The sequence below is a fragment of the Mastigoproctus giganteus genome, chromosome 4, assembly GCF_048544385.1.
Source record: "Mastigoproctus giganteus isolate SK-2022 chromosome 4, ASM4854438v1, whole genome shotgun sequence".
Classification (NCBI taxonomy): Eukaryota; Metazoa; Arthropoda; class Arachnida; order Uropygi; family Thelyphonidae; genus Mastigoproctus; species Mastigoproctus giganteus.
In genome coordinates this window covers 139609763-139628643 of record NC_143578.1, presented here as the reverse complement: position 1 = coordinate 139628643, position 18881 = coordinate 139609763, and the positions used below count along the sequence as shown (strand labels likewise).

At 36.7% G+C, this 18881-nt stretch overlaps 1 protein-coding gene and 1 long non-coding RNA gene across 3 annotated transcripts in view; one reads left to right on the top strand and one right to left on the bottom strand.

Moving 5' to 3' along the window:
* Positions 1–18881, bottom strand: part of LOC150087096 (uncharacterized) — a 219097-nt gene that overhangs the window by 21648 nt on the left and 178568 nt on the right. The window lies entirely within an intron of this gene.
* LOC150087098 (receptor-type tyrosine-protein phosphatase kappa-like) overlaps positions 1–18881 on the top strand; it is a 453299-nt gene that overhangs the window by 423860 nt on the left and 10558 nt on the right. The window contains exon 15 of one of the 2 annotated variants that reach the window (XM_090372951.1): positions 14520–14655. In XM_090372951.1, the coding sequence (XP_090229077.1) occupies positions 14520–14655 (136 nt within the window). Of the gene's footprint in view, positions 1–14519; positions 14656–18881 lie in introns of those variants that run through there. The other variant, XM_090372952.1, reaches the window with a different exon arrangement.

Genomic DNA, 18881 nt, shown 5'->3' with positions numbered 1-18881 from the left:
GAAAAAGAACTCCCATAAGAACACCCTTTTATTTACAAGACTATAACCAACCTAATTAACTGGAGGCGAGGGAGAATGTTAGCCAACAACTCTTTGCCTCAAAACCAAAAATTCGGCAATAAATAAAGCCTTAACACCAGAAAACCTACTATAAGCCAAACGACGCCTTAACAAATTTTAAACATTCAGTGACAACAGTTGAAAATTTAACCTAACAAACATGTGCTGTTTATGAAGTTCTATTATCCGATAAAATATACGAAACCAAGCCAATTTTAATTAAGAAAACTACAATTACATATGCGAACTCGTAAAAGCATTCCCACAGCAAAGGCTGAATAAGATAAGGTACATGATTGCCTCCAATACAAGGTAGAAATAACGGGAAAACGCGTGGAAATGAAGCCACTTTCACTACGCTAAAAGTTATTCAAATAAAAGACGAAACCATGGAATGTGACCAGCACATCACCGATTTAATGCGAGGCAAAGAATGAAATAGGAAAATGTACCTCAGATTTTACGAATGGTCAAAGAAGTAATTCGAACTATGAGAAAACTACACCTAAAGAGGAAAGTTCACAACCAAATGCGAACATTGAATTTACTTAAATTTAAAAAAAAAAAAAAACTTGCCTGACAGAATATTTCGATGAATGGCCGAAGACGTGTGAACAATCTGCCGAAAGCACCATCATCAACGCCAAGGACTATCTCTTGATTCTGAAACACCAAACGAATACATCCACTAGTAAAGAACAAACTGGAAACGTCCTCCATACTGTACACAATCCTCTCATTCATTAGATCTTATACTGAAAATCAACATATTCTCTATCTTCAGTGGATAATGGCCAGCCCCAGAGACTATCTCCTCCCAATCTTTATACACTTGCATTATCAACATTTAGCTCCGATATGTTTCCTGATTAACCGCCTATTTTTACCACTAACACCACAATTCGATGCACTGATAAACACTGCTCGCCTTTGCCACCAAATTGCAGAACTGACACACTTTAAAAAGGGCAGCCAAATGAACCATAAACAGAGGAGCATGCGCACAGGTCAAATACGGGACACTGTGACTTGAGAATATTTGAATAATGTAACAATGAATTTACATCGTTAAATCGATGTAAATTCATTAATGATAAGTATTCATTAATGATGAATAAAAATAAGATTAAACTGAAAAAAACTGACTAAACCAAAATAACTTCTATTATGTTTCATAAACTATATATTAGTTATACAGTATTACAAAGTAAATACAGTAACATGATTCCAATATAACAAACGAGGACAGTGCTCATGTAATAATTGATGAACAGAAGGGGAAAGGAATAAAAGGATACATGTGAAAGTAAACAAAAGCCACTTAACGAGGACCAATCATTCAAGTTTTCGGTGACGGGGATGGGGAGAGTTAAACTTCTCCCACCCCAAAAATTTCAGTTTACATACAATTTAAAGTAATAATTACACACTACTGCTTCATAACCTTAATCGCTTTGATGCAAAAAGGAGTATTTTTTAATCTTTAGCACGGCTGAGTGTGCAACTCCCCTAAATATGATATAATCCGGTATTAATAAAGCCCCGAAAATGTGCAAGGGGAAAAATGGCTTTAATGGTCCAAAAGCGTTCCCTCATAAGGCATTATATCTGTAGAAGTGTAGTTCACGGGCCGGTTTTCGTGATTTATACGGGTTAATAAACCCGGAATAACTCACAGAGAAAAACACAGTTTCCGCCTGAGATCGAATAACACAACGTCGAATGAAGAGGACTTTTGGAATTCCTGCAGTAATCGACGTTAATCGAAGCAATGGAAGCAAAAAATTAATAAATAAATAAACATCATATTAGAGCCACACGAGAATTACCTCATCTACCCGTGTGTTCTATCTGTAAATTACATGCGTTATTTGGCCAGTTTACTTATTTTGCTGAAGAAAAACCAGAGCTCCCGAGGAACAGGGGGGCATGCTATCTTCGCCTGAGACTAACTAACTCAGCTACAGAATGAAAATATGTCATAATATTCCTCGCGTCAATAAAAGCAAGCTCCTTCAAAGCAATAAAAGCTCCCTCAAAAAAAAAAAAAAAAAATGCTCTTTCCCAGCCGAAAAATTCTATTCCAGCTTTTCCTTTAAAATTGCGCAAACTTCAACCACTAAGGAAGTCACTTTATTTCAGCAGTAAATAAAATACAAACCAAATGTTAATTTCCATATACCTAAAGTGTAAATTTTCCAAACACCTTGAATATTATCCTCCTAGCCTACTTTCCAAACTTGTAACATTTTTGTAGTTTCTCGTTTATTTTATAATGGAATTATAACACAATCTCCTACTAGAAGCAAAAGATATGATAAATAATTTAAAATAATTGATAAGAAAGTGTCACTCTTCCCCGTCACCCATTTTTCGGCAATCACGCAACAACGCCCAATTTTCTATCCCCATTCAACCCCTCTCCCCTGGTACGCATCATCATGATTTCTTATTTTCCAAATTTAGGACCTTACATTTGCAAGTATGAAAACAGAACTTCCATTTCTCCAAGCAACCATGAAATCTATTAAAATCATTCTGAAGTATAGTTAAGCCTAACGTTTAATCAAGTATAGTTAAGCCTACCGTATATTTAATCACATCCCGGACGTTCATACCATCTGCCCATTTTAACATCACATCCCTTATTCCCTCGTCGATATCATTCAAAAAAAAAAGAAGAGTGTTCTGTTTAAAGAACAACATTGCAACAGCAATGTTGTATAAGCAAAATTCAAATGCTTTATTGAAGTCCAAGTACATAAAGGTCAAATTGTTTATAGCATCATTTAGCCATTGTAATCCTAATACAAATCATCATGTCGTAGTCACAACGGAGTCAGAGGCAGGGAACTGGACATTTTCTGCATCTACCAAATGAAAAATTAAAAAATAAAATAACCGTAATTTTTTCATCATAAAAAATTACCACAATTTCCACGTTCAGCTTTACCTTCTGTCGTATTATAGACCTTTCGAATAAAATACCTACCAAGGAGAGATCCGCACCTCTTACTCCCTAATATTTTATATTTGTACCCCCTGCTTCTTTTTTGTCTTCCCTACTAGTGAGAACATACCTCCCTTGTTCATTTTTCTGATTCTCTTCAGGTTTTGGTTTAAGTTTGATATCTTATAGGCAAAGAAGACCATAATGCGACAAGTACAATCTTAAAACAGTAAAAATAGGGCAAGTTTTAAAATAAAGCAAAGTACTATTAAAGTATACAATAAAATGCAGGACCGTTGAGATCAACTCGAACCTTACAGCTAAAATATATGAGGTGGTCAAGAAGTTCAGGGACTAATTTTGTATCTGAAAATTCCGGCAACATCGGAATTGCGACTCGTCGCAACATGTTCACTTAGACATAGTAACGCATGATCGCCCATTAATCTGCAGTCAGAATTAACGCACATTGCACAGAAGGTGTTTTTAGCTTCGCCATTTTAAATGAACGATTTCACTCGGCACCAAATATGTAACAAATCTGATTTCTAATTAAAGAAAACAGCAACAGAAACGCATAAAGTGTTTAAAAAAAGGCCTTCAGAAAAACATGCTGTGCGTTTCAAAGACTTTTCAAAAGTTCGTAAAGTTTACAGGGCCGCTTCTCTGCGGAAGGTGATCTTCCTTTTGGCCTCTCTTCAATCTCAAGAACCAATGATTTAATAACTCGTGTTCTGATCACAATCACGAATTTAGTAGTGAAATTGGTAATTCTCATGAGACATATTGATCAATATTAACAAGATTTGTGAATGCTATGTGTTTCAGCAAAATCATCCTCTCATCCTCACTGATGATCACAGAAAGAGACGAATTCTCGCATGTCAGGATCTTCCTCAACCTGAAGCTGCTGCTGACACACACACTTTGTTTCTTCCATCATTACCCGTAACAAATCGTGTATGCACCTGGAAACAAAGCCTTACTTCTCTTAAAGCCTTAAGAAGACTCCAGGGCCCAAAAACCAAGATAGTTTCGATCATGCAAAATGTAAAGGTTATGCTTTTTTAAATGAAATATTCCCTGACTCAGAAGGCATTTTTCATTACGAATTTGGCCCGCGTGTTCAAACCAGGAATACCACAGAATTGTTTTACAGCATTTGCGCAATGCTGTTCTGAGAAACCGCCCGGAAAAGTGAGCTCTCGGGAATTAGCGTTAACATCATGACAACGCCCCTGCACATTCGTAGCTTTTCCTTCAAGAATTTGCAAATATGTATGGCGGTAAGGGACCACAACTGTGGCCCCGTATCAATCATACTTACCACATTTAGCTGCCTGTGTTTTTTTTTTTTTTTTTGTTTTTTGTTTCCCAGCTGAAAGCGCCATTGAAAGAAAAAATCTCGAACGACTGAGAAAATTATTTACAATTATTCTTCCAATTCCAAAGAAAGCTTATGGGGAATGCTTCGAGAAGTTGCAGAAACATTAAAATCTGCTACATAGTATGATAATATTCTAAATAGCCGACAACCTTGATAATTTTCCAAATATTACTTCACTCCCAACTTTTTGATCATACCTCCTGAGTTAAATGAACTGGTACAAGTTCGCCATTCGTAAAAAGGTAAAACATCTAATACTGTTGTCGTCAGTTGAAATCTGTCTGGATGAAGAGGCGCAGGCAGCTATTTAAAAGCAGTAAATCAGACCCACTATTCATTCTGAAATATAGACAGTCCAGCACTGTACTTGAAATTAATAAAAGTTCGGAAATTAGCAGCGAAGGAACCTCTGTTACTTCCCTGCTAGTTTCCAAAGGAATGATTACTGGCCCTAATAGCATATATATATATGACATCTTTGCCACTTATTACTCTAAAATGAACAAAATGAAACTATCATCAAATCTTCAGGGTTTCTCTTGATATCGTTTCTTTTATTTATCAGTTAATCTCACTATCTGAAACTGATCTTAATAACACCCTAGAATCGTTAGCTAAGGATCAGGCATGAGTACCAGACAAAATTCCTCTAGCATTCTTTAAGTTTCATAGCACCTTACTGAGATTTTTTTTTTTTTTTTTTTTTTTGGTATAGTCAAAAATTGAACCAAAAGGTTTAGAACTTTCGTTGAAACTTAGAATAATAAGCTACCTATGATTTATCCTTGCAAGGCAAAGTCTTCTGTAAATTTCAGAATGGGCATAAATCACAGGTAAATAATTATTGTTAATTTTTTAAAAACACAATTCTTTGCGTATTGCAAAATACCCTTCTATACTCAAAGAAGCTTATAGCATTTATTCTCACACAAAAGTATCTAAGTTTCTAATTAGTAATTATCGACCTAGTTCATTTAAATTTTACAGTCAAAGTATTTCATACTATGATAATTTGCAAATTAACTCCTTAGTTTAACGATCGTTTTTCTCCTATTCCACACGATTTTCGAGCTGGGGCATCAGTCATAATAAACTTCTACTGCTTTTGGCAACATAGATTTTTTGTGCATACATCAGGATAAACGGATCGATGTGATTCACGAAGATCTGCCTACAACCTTTCGCTCCGTACTGCACGATATTGTCTTAGAGAAACTGGAATCGCATGAAATAAAAAATCCATTTTCACTGGTTTACATTCAGTCGAACTTCCTTTACAAAGTACTTTAAAAATGCTATTAGACACCTATATTAAGGACTTAGCGTTAATATCTTAATACATCAAATTATCCGTAGATATTATCTCTCCTTTGAATTTCTACTCTTTATTTTAAAAAATGTCATCTTTTAAACGTTCACATTTTCAAATGTAAAAGAAAATTAATGCCCATTGCCCATCCAAATAAAAAATCAAAATTCTATAAATACGAAATAAATAATACACAAATACACTAAGTAAAAGGTAAAAAAAAAAAAAACACTAAATACACTAAGTGCCCGTCTCTAACTCTAAGGACTAACAAGTAGTATTTATTTCCAGTGATTAATTCACCGCACGTATAGTAAAAGTCACTAAATCAGCTTGGCTTATAGAACTTTAGGATTCATTCAGATCATTCAAAAATGTTCAAAACTCCTCTCATATTTTGTCACTTATATGCAACTTTCGTGTCACCTAGAAAGAATTCAGCAAAAAGCGATATGAGTCGCATTAAGTTTCGATTCGATGAAGATTTATCGTGGGAAATTTCATTTCATATACTTACAAAGGTATAATTATGTTCCCTGTACAATCGTCGCCTCTTGATAAAATCTAGGCTTTTCTGTAAACAAATAAATAATAAACTTCTAGATCTTGAACAAACAAACTATTTAAATGTCGTTGTACCAGCTAAACTGTTGCGCACACATAATCTCTTCCTAATAAACCACCGAAAAAGAAGAAGAAAATTCAGTCCCCTTTAACCCCAGGGGCTCACATCTGATGAGCATGGGCTTGCCACACCCAGGGTCCTGAGCTGGATATCATCATTCTTCTCTTTTTTGGCGATTCCCTCCTACCTCTCTCTCTCTCTCTCTCTCTCTCTCTCTCTCTCAGGGTACTGAAATTTTTTTTTGGCTGGTGCAGCATAAGCCTCAGCCTTCCTTGCACCATATGGCTAATAATAATAATAATAATAATAATAATAACGTTTTTAAATGTGGTAAATTTTATTTTATTTAGATCTGTTTCAAGATACTACACGCTGTTTCAAAGTATTAATCTGTGTCTATGGCTTCGACGTTTTCTTAGTCATTAAGTAAGAATAACACAATTTAACTGTACGTATTTATTCATATCTGTATACAAGTACTGCCTTGTGTATATAAATATCTGACAGAATCAAACCTCTAATGTTACATTTTCAAAGAGATTTTAACTTGGAAAGTGCATTTACGGCTCCCCCACAAAAAAAAATAATAAATAATTGCAGAAGTTTTTTTTAATATATTTCTTAACGATCAATGCACAATTAACAAAATTCATTGTGGAATTAAAAGGCATAACAGCTATGTTCGATTTCAGTACGACAAGAAAAAAAAATTCTTTTATCAAAATGTTTAAGATTTCGTTTCTTTTTATTACGGTTGAATACAATTTTAGATGATAATGTAAGAGTCTAGCAATTTGTTGTAATTGATATCTTACATTATCAATTATTGTAATGTAAGAGCGTAGTAATTTATTAATCTTTATAGTGCAACCCTAATAAAAATGAGAATAATCATTCCGTTTTTAATTTTTCATTTGTATTAATTAAAATTTATAAATCTGCAAACTATTAAACTCTGGATGGCGAAAAACCTCGATTAGGCGCCTTTGTGCGGTGCACAACCTAAAACCAAACGCATCCTGCTTGGAGACTATACAGCAACTTTGATTAGGAGATACTTTGAACACTTTGGTATAAGTGTGGGTTTTCTTCTGAATCTCGGCCAATACTCTACGCTTAAAGATGTAAACATGATTGTGATCAGTTAAGGTAATCTTTTTTTTTCTTTTTGATTCCATACGCATTCAGAAAATGTTATTATATAAGTTAATGTACCTATAATATCCCTATCAGCTTTGTCAGAAATCACATCTGTGGCCCAATACATCCCAAACATTGGGTTCAGTTCAGGAGTCTGTAGGTCACTGATCGCTGTGATCTTCAGATGTTATTCTCTCCAAAGTAGACGTTCATATGAAATGCAGCTTATCGTATTACAAAGCGTAATAGACGTTTCCATGAAACTGCCCCAATATTAAAGCAAACAGAATTGTTCAGAACGTTTCTACAGGATGCATCATTTAGGGTTCAATACACTGGGACCAGTCTACCTGCTCCAGTACACTAGAAACGCCTCCAAGCCAGGCCACACAGTATGCATTTACCGGACATCCTCCGCCCTCGCGGTACCACAGCAGGCCTCAGCACACCGGGCAGAAACAGCCTGCAATCGAATCCAATCAAAAACGCGAAGAATTTTTATCAGTATGGGGCTTGGGTTATTGCCTCAGGCGAGAGTTAGTATTGATGAGGCCAAATGACTCAGGAAGCAGACTTTTCTAAGTCAACCAAAACAATGTGTCTCCTAGTTATTGTCTCGTCTACAAGGAGAACACGCCTTTTTCATTCAATTCACTCAACACTTTCAGGGCTTTATACCCATCAATGGGATCCCGACCCCCTCAGTATCTAGTTCTGAAACTTTGTACTCCACCCCTTCTGAGCCATTCTTCATATGTGCATCGACTTGCCCTCATCCATCACTAGTCTGGTCGAATTTCTTTGAACCAGCTTTAGAAGATCTAAGTTTTTTCAGCTGGGGGTCTCCAGACCTGAATATTCCAAATGAAGTCTAATCATAGTCAAAAATAGAGGAACAACGACGTTCTCCTCCCTGCAAGCAAAGTTCGTATAAAACATAGGCATGACACCATGTGCCTTCCTAGCCGCCTATTTACACTTCATGGAAATTTTCATGCAGTGAAATGGGATCATAACAGTGTTTTTCATCTTGAACCACTATTAGCTCTTCTTCTCCTAGCTTATACGTAATTCCAAGATTTTTGTTCCCCAAATTTACGTTTAGCAGCATTAAACTTTTATTTTCCATTTTTCGGACGACCATGTGTGTAATCGATCCAAGTCTTTTTTGAAGCATCATGGATCGGCACAAATTGTTAACTACCCTTCCCACCCTCAATTAATAACAAACTTTGACAGCTTCCCTCCTGAATATGAATATCATTTATGAAAAATAGAAATAGGAGGAAACCTAACACCGAATCCTGAGGAACCCCACTTGTTACAATGATCCACCCTAACGACTAACCATTTATGATGACCTCGGTGTCCTATCTATTAGCCAAAGGTTCCGGTTACTGATATTAACTTACGCTGGAATCCATCTTAGAATCCTACTAGTAACTTCAACCTCTTCCTGTTTATACAAAAGCATTTCATATGAGATGCTGGCAAAAGCTTGAATATTTTTTTTTTTTTTTTTTTTTTATGAAAACCCCAAACACGAAAGGTATCAAAACCTATAGTACTTAGTACCGTGCATGGGTTCAAGGAGAAGTATGGAGGGAGGGGGATGCCGGATTCTAGATATATATTTTAAAAATCCAGCTGTTCAATTACTCCATCACAGTAACTTACCAGATTGATCAGGCATGACCTCCCTTCGAACTCATATTGGAATCTATTCAAGATACCATTCTTGTCTAAATGATCTATAATCGCATTCTTATCGGCAGACTCCATCATTTTACTTAACAAGTCGAATTCACTGGCCTGTGTGGTTTCGATGTAAGAAGTGTGAGGATATTAGACACCAACTCAGTGTTGTTATGAACCTTTAAGCTCTCACTTTGTATTTGATCACCAGGCAACAGAGTGAAAACCCACAGGAGCTAGGAGTTGTCAATGACTATTTTCAGGAATACAGGAAAATACATTGTGCAAAAAAGGTAGGTGGAACCAGGACCAGGATATCTCTGCCGGGGTGAGCAAAAGTTGACGTCGTGGACCTGATGTCATCTTTTAAGGGCACAAAAGCTGATATTCTTGTACACGTTGGCACTAATAACATTAATATTAGGAGATCTGCAAATTTACTTAACAAGTACAAGACAATGTGGAAAAAAAGTCGAGAGTTACGATCAAATTTGAAAGTGTCTACAATTCTACCCAGACACGATCGGAGGGAGTATATGATAAGAGCCTCGTCAATCAATTCGGCCCTGGACAGACTGTGCAAGGTTCATGGAGTAAAAATTTTCTCAACGTGGTCGGTGCTTATTAACAGAGACTGCTTCTACAAGGATGAGATACACATAAATATAAACGGTGAAAGAATATTTGCTAATGCTATGAAGGTAGCGTTAGGTGGCTCAGAAAATTGCTAGCATGCGGGGAGGAATACACACAGACTAATAGATTAGATTAATGATAGCGCAGGCAGAGATGAAAGTGATTCTTCCACTGCTTCTATTGAAACGAGCAGCAGCCTGGAAAGCAAGGTGCTGGGGATTTCAAGGACTGCTGACAGTGATCATGGAACAAGTAAATACATGGGCTGTGTAAGGGTAACTAAGAGTAAGAAGAGGTGCATGTATACTTGCATGTACACTAATGCTAGGAGCATAGTAAATAAATTTGACGAATTTGCACTGCTGGTCAAGAAATCAAATACAGACATTATTCAGATATCCAGACGTAGTGTCACTCAGATATAACGGATGCAGTGAATATGGGGAGTACAGTGTGTACAGGAATGGTAGACAGGATAGGAGGGGGGGGGGTATGCTCTTTGTTAAGAAGCTCATAAAATCTAAGACTACATCCAGTTGACATGGGTAGAGAGTGCAATGTTGAGTCAGTCAGATGTAACATAAGCACTAGGAAAGCAAAAATGAGAGTAGGATTTCATTATAGGCCTAAAGACTCTGATGAGTACAACGAACAACTATACAAAAATAGAGTGGGCCAGTAAATCAGCATTCCTTTCAATGAGGGATTGCAACTTTTCAGATATTGACTACAACTTGTGGGATGGTCACTCACTATCAAGAGTTTTGGGGATTTATTGGTTGACTGTTTTCTTTAGCAGCAACAAGAGAGATTAATATGCTAGATCTGATCATCAGCAGTGATAATTTATGCATTAAGGATCTGCAGATAAAAGAACCACTAGTTAGCAGTGATCACAGTGTATTGATTTGGTATTTATTTAAAGATATAACTATAATCAACAGTGAAATGAGGGTTTTGCTTTAGTGGTCTCAGACAGTTTTTAAATTCTATATAGTGGGACCAACTGATGATGTTACCTTCAGCAATTCTAAATGGGAAGCATCCAAGGAATTAATCGCAGAAGTTACTAGGCTTTTCGTACCAACCGAGAAATACTCTTCAAGGTATAGGCCTAAAGAGATGTTAGATGAATTAATAAGACTCGTGGCAGAAAAGAAAAATGCGTGGGATGCATAATTATCAGGCGACACAGAAGCCTATGATAGATATAAACTAGTCTGTACTGAAGTCACCAAGGAGGATAGGCAAACAAAGGCAGATTACAAGAAATGTTTAGCAAAGGATGGAAATAAAAATAGCAAAGACTTCTTTCCTTGTGTAAACACTAGAAGGATGGGGATGAATCAAATTAGTCCACTTGATATTAATGGTTTGACCGTTGATGATCCTGCTCTGGTTGCTGACACGCTGAATGAGTATTTTGCATCTGCATTCAACATGAGGAATTCTTTAGGGAAGTGAATACCACAAGTTTATCAAACTCTAACAGAGGGCTAAATGATTTTTAATAACTGAGAGGAAAGTGGAAGAGAAATTGTTGAAGTTAAACGTAAGAAATGCACCTGGGGTGGATGGGATCTATCCAATTTTATTAAGGGAGGTAGTAAGGGAAGTAAGGAAATCTTTAGCCATAATTATGAGAGCATCCTTGGATTCAGGGGAGGTCCCCCGCAAATTAGAGATGTGCTAACGTATCCTCAATTCACAAAGGGGTATCTAAACGTGACATGAGTAATTAGACTTGTTAGTTTAACTTCTGTTCAAGGGAAAATAATGGTGTTACTGGTTAAATAAGTAATGCAGGATCATCTAGACAAGGCTGAAATTATACTCCAGGAAGATTATGATTTGTTGAGGGAAAAACTTGTCTCACCAAATTGAGTGGATACTACAATGTGGTCACAAAGGAACTGCATGCAAAAAAAAATAATTTTGATATCATATACAGTACTTGGATATCAGGAAATGTTTTTATATTATTGCACATAAAACACTGCTGTACAAATAGGAGCATAAAAGCCTGGGAGCAGGCAAATCGATAAAATAGGAGCAGGCAAATCGACCACAGACCATTTACAGGCATTAATGTATATGGGGCAAAAAACGTCTAACCGGTGATGCGCCTGAAACTCAACGACAACAGCAGATGCAGACAGGGATGTTGGAAATCTAGCAGATTGTGACAGATCTCTTTCCCGTCGGTAGTTTGGGAAGTGTGTTTTTAGCGCCAAACAACTAAAGCTGTAAAGCGTTAGGTAATTGTGTCTGTGTTACTTTTATGGTGTATTCTGTGGTAGATTTTCCTGTTTGCCGGACAAAAAGCCCAAGTTTCCAGGAGGTGAAAAACAATGCAACTCTCTCTCTCTCTCTCTCTCTCTCTCTCTCTCTCTCTCTCTCCCCTGACATCGATTAACTCGCCACATCGTGAAAAAAGCCCCAAAATTCCTCCCGTCATTGACGTGATTCGAAGCCAGGCCTTTTTTTATCCGGTGTGGGAAGGACGTTGATTATATCTTCAGTGCTACCGTGAGGGTCGAAAGTAGGTGGATCTGTGAATTCTCACGTTCTTCTAATTCCACCCTATTGATGCGTCTGAGTATCTTCCTGTACCCATTGTGGCCAACAGCATTCAACCGTTTGAGAATCACGATCCACACAAACGCTGATTTGCTGTGTTAACCATCCAGCTTCAGAACGGGATAGGAGAACATAACTTAACGTTCTCCTGTCCCTTTTCAAAGTTCGTCAGTCGAACATGACTTAGTCTTACTCATGTTAGTATGTTAGCATTAAAATTATATAATGATGCAAGGAGCCAACTTATTCCGCATCCGCCAAAAAAAAAAAATATCTTTCATATTATTCCCATTGTCCAAAAGTACCTTTCCAATTTCTCCTTGAGCCGGCCACTTGTTCCCACTTTCCACAACGCGCTGCGAAGGTAAAGTTTAAAAGATCTAGTCTACTGTTGCTTTAATATTTTATAGTTCTGCATGCTATTTTATAGTTCCGTCACTTACAGTGACAGTATTCTTCCTCATTCGTTTTACTAATCCTCAATCATTTCAAATCTTTAGGACCTTATACACATCAAATCTTTCCGCAGTTGTCTGTTTGCTAAGCTCTGTTGATCACATCTAAGTGTTCCTCATAGGGATAATGGTTAATGCCACGCTGTAGAATGCGCAAAGAAGTTGCCCTTCTCTTTGCATATTCTCTAGATGTTCTATATCTTTCTTTAGATTCTACCTCCAGACCTGGAAACAATATTATTGCAGGTGTGGTCCAAATCCCTTTGAAGTAACAAAGCCGATCGTTAATTACCCTCACAACTTTTAAGTCGTCAACAAATTTTGACAGCTTCTCCTGTATTCTTTCATTAGTATCATTTAAAAAGAAAAAACAGGTCGGAACACTAATTGTTGAAGGACCTCTCCTGTTCATTCTGAGGGATACTCATTTATGATTTTCTCTCTCTCTCTCTCTCTCTCTCTCTCTCTCTCTCTCTCTCTCTCTCTCTCTCTCTCTCTCTCTCTCTCTCTCTCTGTCTCATCCTTCAGTCTACCCCTGTCTCCATTGCTTTAATTTATACAGTAATCCCTCATGAGGAACCATATCAATCCAAATATATAATGTAAAAGTTTCATCCAACTTCTTTAAACCTCCGTCAAAGTATGTAATTAACTGGATTTGTCAGGCAAGATCGCCCCTTTATGAAACCATACTGAAACCTACTTTGGATGCCATCCTTGTGGAGATAGTCCTATATTACATCTTTAAACATACACTCCATAATCTTATGAATCATACAAGTCAGAATCAATGATCTATCACTGCCTATTACTTCTTAAGCCACTTCCTTTAAATTGGAAAAACGTTGGCACTTCTCTAGTCCATGGGCTCTAATAATGATCGCATTAACACTATAAATGGTTGATTGAACTCACTTTCTGTCTTTTTCGGTATGACTAAATATACACGACACACCACAGGGGTATTATGCTCTCAGCCTTAGTAGCTTTTCAGATAGGCGCTTTTCTGTTATCATCGTGTCACTGATTTTACAGCAGTTCAACAGAATATTACTGTTTCCAGTCCCACTAATGATTTCAAAAGAAATCACAATATATATTTCACACTCCTAGACAGAATTCTCTCACCATTATATTTTTTCTGCAAACATTTAAACATCTGTTCATAACATCTTCAGATTCCTACGTTATGGTAGTAACAGACGAGTTCTACTGCGCTGGTCAGCTTGGCATGCTAATCATTTAAGTTCATACACATCACAGTTATGCAAATTTTCCAGGAAATCTGACAGTTTCTAAGTGGGGAAATTTTAGTGAAAAACAGTGTATCTGCATATTTTGCAGCCATACATAATTTTCTGCAGCCAGAAGGATATCCAGGGGTATGACAGAGAGGACTTGGAGGTCTCGCACGAACCTCTTTTTAAATTTCTGAGGATTATCCGAGTTCCTTGTTAAAAAAAATATATTATTTTTTTTTAATAATAAAAATTGAACACATCACTTGAACTGGGGATGACCGTTAACTAAAATTCTCAAGCGGGCCCCTCGTTAACAAACCAGCAGGACCACCCTGGGGATATTCCCCGAATAAGGTACTTATTAGCTATCTTTTCAATCCTACCTTAATTAATGATAGCATGTTTATTTGTTGCTCACAAAAGAACATATTTTTATTGCAGTAATGGAAGCAGTCGAGCAGGTGTATACTGTGCTGCAGCTGTCGCTATAGAACAAGCTATCGAACATGGGGAAGTCGATGTGTTCACTGCTGTAAAAACTGTTCGAAGACACAGGCCACAGCTGATTGAAAACATGGTACGTAAAATATCCCTACTTTAGCACAGCATAGTTATCAAGGTGGTTATTCTCAGTAGATTTAGAATACACATGTTCAATGGCATCTCTAAAATGTGCACTTTTCCTCCTTTCAAAATTGCCTATAAAACCAAAACCAATGCGGTATTGCTTCTTTTAGGACATAAATTTGATAATTCTCTTTTCTTACTACTTGAAAGAATTAAAGATTCCGAAATAATTACAGTATTTGTATATACGCTAATGTTCGATTTTTTTTTTCAATTCGAAAATAATTTTTTAGATATCATTTGATGTCCCAAATATCGTTTCTAACACAATAAAATCAGCCATGCCATGCCATAACTCTAATACTTACATTTCGTTATAAAAAAATATCAAAATTAAAAGCAAAGAAACTAACCGAAGCATCTCAGCAACGCATGGAATGTTTTAAAATGAAACACATTATTTAACACCTGTACTTTTGCTTATGAATATTTGTTATTTATTATTATAATGGCTCTTATAATGGAATTACAGGAAAATCTTCATCAGTTATGCAGAGTTAGTAAGGATTTCGGACTAGAGATGAATATGGTTAAAACAAAAGTAATCATGAACAAGTATGCCACAGCAAGGGATATAATCATCGAATGAGCAGAAATTAAAAAGGTGGATTCATATACAGTAGTACTTACCTTGGATAAGCCATTAGCTGTAATAATGATAAATGGCTGGAAATATTCTTGTTTATACTCCGGCACGACCACCAGATCAGTGGAGTTTACAATAAATCAATCAATACAAACGTTAATCGTATTTAGCAGTCACGGGCTTGAACACCGGTCCACTCAAAGAGCGTGTGCTGCTGCACTTCCGCTACCGACCACTCGGCTACTTCAGGCCTAATCAAGAGAAGAATAAATTTCGGATGGATAGCATTCAGGAAATATAGAGGAGCAATATCCCAATTTGTCTGAAACGTAAAATAATGAACCAATACTCCCCACCATGACTTATGCAAGTGAAACTTGGGCACTAATCAAAATAATGGAAGAGAAGCTGAAACCTACGCAGCGAAGAATGGAACGAATTATATTAGGAATCAGACTGTTGGATAAGAAGAGAAACACATGGATTAGGCAGCAAACTCAAGTAAAAGACATTCTTATAAACACTAAAGAACTGAAATGGACTTGGACAAGAGATATAACTCGAAGACATGATGACAGATGGACTAAGAAAATAACAAAGTAGTAGTAGTAGCAGTAGGGGCATGTGATGCAAGAAAGAAAGTGTATGAGCTTATGCAGCATCAGCCAAAAAAAAAAAAAAAAAAAAAAATCACACCATTCCCTCCAAATGCCTGTCCAGTTCCTCCTTAAATTTATTTAACCTATCAACTTCCACAATGACAGATGGAAGTTTGTTCCAGCAATTAACCACCCGCTGGCTAAAGGCAAATTTCCGCACATCTCTTCTACATCTGTCTTTTCTTAATTTGAATTTATGCCCCCTTAGGTTCGTAATCTGAACAAGTGGAAGGATCCCATCACAATTCAGCGTGCTCAACCCATTCAAGGCCTTGAATGGGTTGAGTACAAAGTTACAAATTTAACAACGTACCCAAGAGGAGCTAAAATAAAACTAACTGAAAGAAAGGCAGATGAAATTCAAGAGCTAGTGGGCACTAAATGGATGGCCATTGCACAAAACAGAAAGAACTGTGAATTTTCTGGAGAATCCTTCGGTTTGATCTTCCTACCTTTAAATCATCAGAAAACTTTCACAGCTTCTACACTCCCTTATCGGTGTCATTAAGGAAGATAAGAAAGAGAAGTAGCCTAGCACTGATCCCTGAGAAATTCCACGTAACTACACTAGTTCCCGCAGATGAATTCCCGCTTATGACTATTCGCTGTCTCCTACCTTTTAGCAAGCCCTTGATCCAACGAAGGATCTTACTAGTAATCCCAATTTAATCTAGCTTATATACTAGCCTTTCATGGGGAACCGCATCAAAAGTTTTACTAAAGTTTTTTTCTTATATCCACATATTTTATTACTTCATAATAATTACCTAAATTAGCCAGGCAAGACTTCCCCCTTCACGAATCCATGCTCTGATCCATTAAGGATACCATTCCTATCGAGATTGTCTTGTATTTTATCCTTAATCAGAGACTCCATGATCTTTCCCACCAATTAAGGTCTATAGTTACCCATTTAGCAGATAAAATTGAAAATCTGATTGTTTATATGTGGAATTTAAAACTTCCACATATCAACGATCAGATCGCCAACTTAACGCATAATCTGTTATAGTTAAAACAAAACTAGAAACTTTTACAATGTGTACAAAAGTATAGATAAGAGATGCTGCAATAATAACAAATATCTTTTTGTTTTCTGTGTCATATTTTCCTTAAAGACATTGATGAGGGAGTTAAGAGGAAGTTTTCAAATTTTGTTGATAGTTTAAAGGCAGGAAAGGTGATTCTTACCTTCAAATCATCAAAGGTGTGGTCTGAAAAATGCAACTGAAAAAATGCAAAAAATGCAAATGTAAAAGTTTAAATTAAAAATTTTGTACCTAAGGGATAGAAATCCAGGAGTAACATTCTAGCTACTGGGAGTGGAGAGTGGAAAGCTATTCTGGGAGAAAAAGACTTAGGGTTACTATTGAGTCAGACATGTGAATTTTCCATGTAATCAGGCGACAAAAAAAAAACACATGGTGTCCTGTCTATGATATATAAGAACTTCGCAAGTAGTAGGGAAATGGATGTAATTGTCCCTTTGTATAAGACGATGGCGAGACCTCATTCAGAATATTTTGCATTTCGGACTTTTAGAAAGGCAACCTTGCAGAGGGGCACTAATCCACCGTATGGAGAACGACTTAGAAAGTGCGTACTGCAAAGCTTGGCAACTAGGCATTTTAGGTGGGGGGAGGTGGGGGAATTCTTAAGGATTTAAATTCCTTCAGAGATACAAATCTCAGAAGGCATCAATAAAATAAACGAAGGAAGTATATTTCCACTTGTTACAAGAACGAGGTAACACATTTGGGGAGTAACAGGAGACTGGATCTCATGACGTTTACTTTCGGGCAGAGTGTTGTACGTTATTTGTATGAATTACCTGCCAAAGCGGTCATGGCGGAAAGTTTGGTAAAGTTTATAGCGGAATTAGTTAGTTACTTTTTTTTGGCGACGTAGAAGATATGAATGATACCTTTTTTGTTGTTCTTGTTCTTTTTTTTTTTTTTTTTTTGGCAGATGCAGAAAAACTTCCATGCATAATTTACAATTATAATACTATTACCTGTATTTCTGCTGATGACAGTGATATCCTGGGCATATTTCCTAAAAACCTGCTTGTCCGAGAGGATTTAGTAGCTTGAGAACACTGGATGCAGTCGACTGTGTTATTCCTGAAAACGGGTTTTGAATTATGGTCGCTTTCTCACATCCCAAAATTTTCTTCCCAGTTTTCAAATAGTAGTTTCATTATTGTTAATTCGGTTTCAAAAGATAACTACTATACTCGTACTTTGTATGCTTTGTTAAATAACATATTTCTTGGCGTCCAGCAGTTAAACATTTCAACTGGCCTTTTTTCAATAACGTGGAACATTTTTCTTGATAGTTATAATACAGTTGAATGCAAATAATGCCACACACACACATGCATGCATGGCATTTTTACAGATTCACACTTTTTATAAAATAATTATAAGAATGTCACAGAATAGATGGCTCTCATCAACCGGTGCAATACCACGACTTTGCTTATTGGAGACTTGAAGTCGTGAAACCCATGTTTAGTCTCTAGAGCAGTGGTTCTCAAACTACTGAGATCTACGGACCCTTTCAAAAATCAAAAAAGGTTTGCGGACCCCTATATATAACATATGCATATATATATATATATATATATGGTCGACCACGTTTCGCGGACCTCCTGGAACGGGTGAACGAACCCCAGTTTGGGAAACGCTGCTCTAGAGCAAAGTTTCCGGCATCCCTCACCACTTCTCCCTCAACTCGTGCACGGTACTACTAGTACAGAGGTGTTATTGCAGGACTAACTAGTACCACTACTAATACTAATATAAAATATCACTAATAATGCAATACTATAATATAATATGAACATGTTCCAATACTAATACTAGATTATAGATGATTCTCAACAACCAATGCAATACCACCACTTTGCTTATTGGCAACTTTAAATGA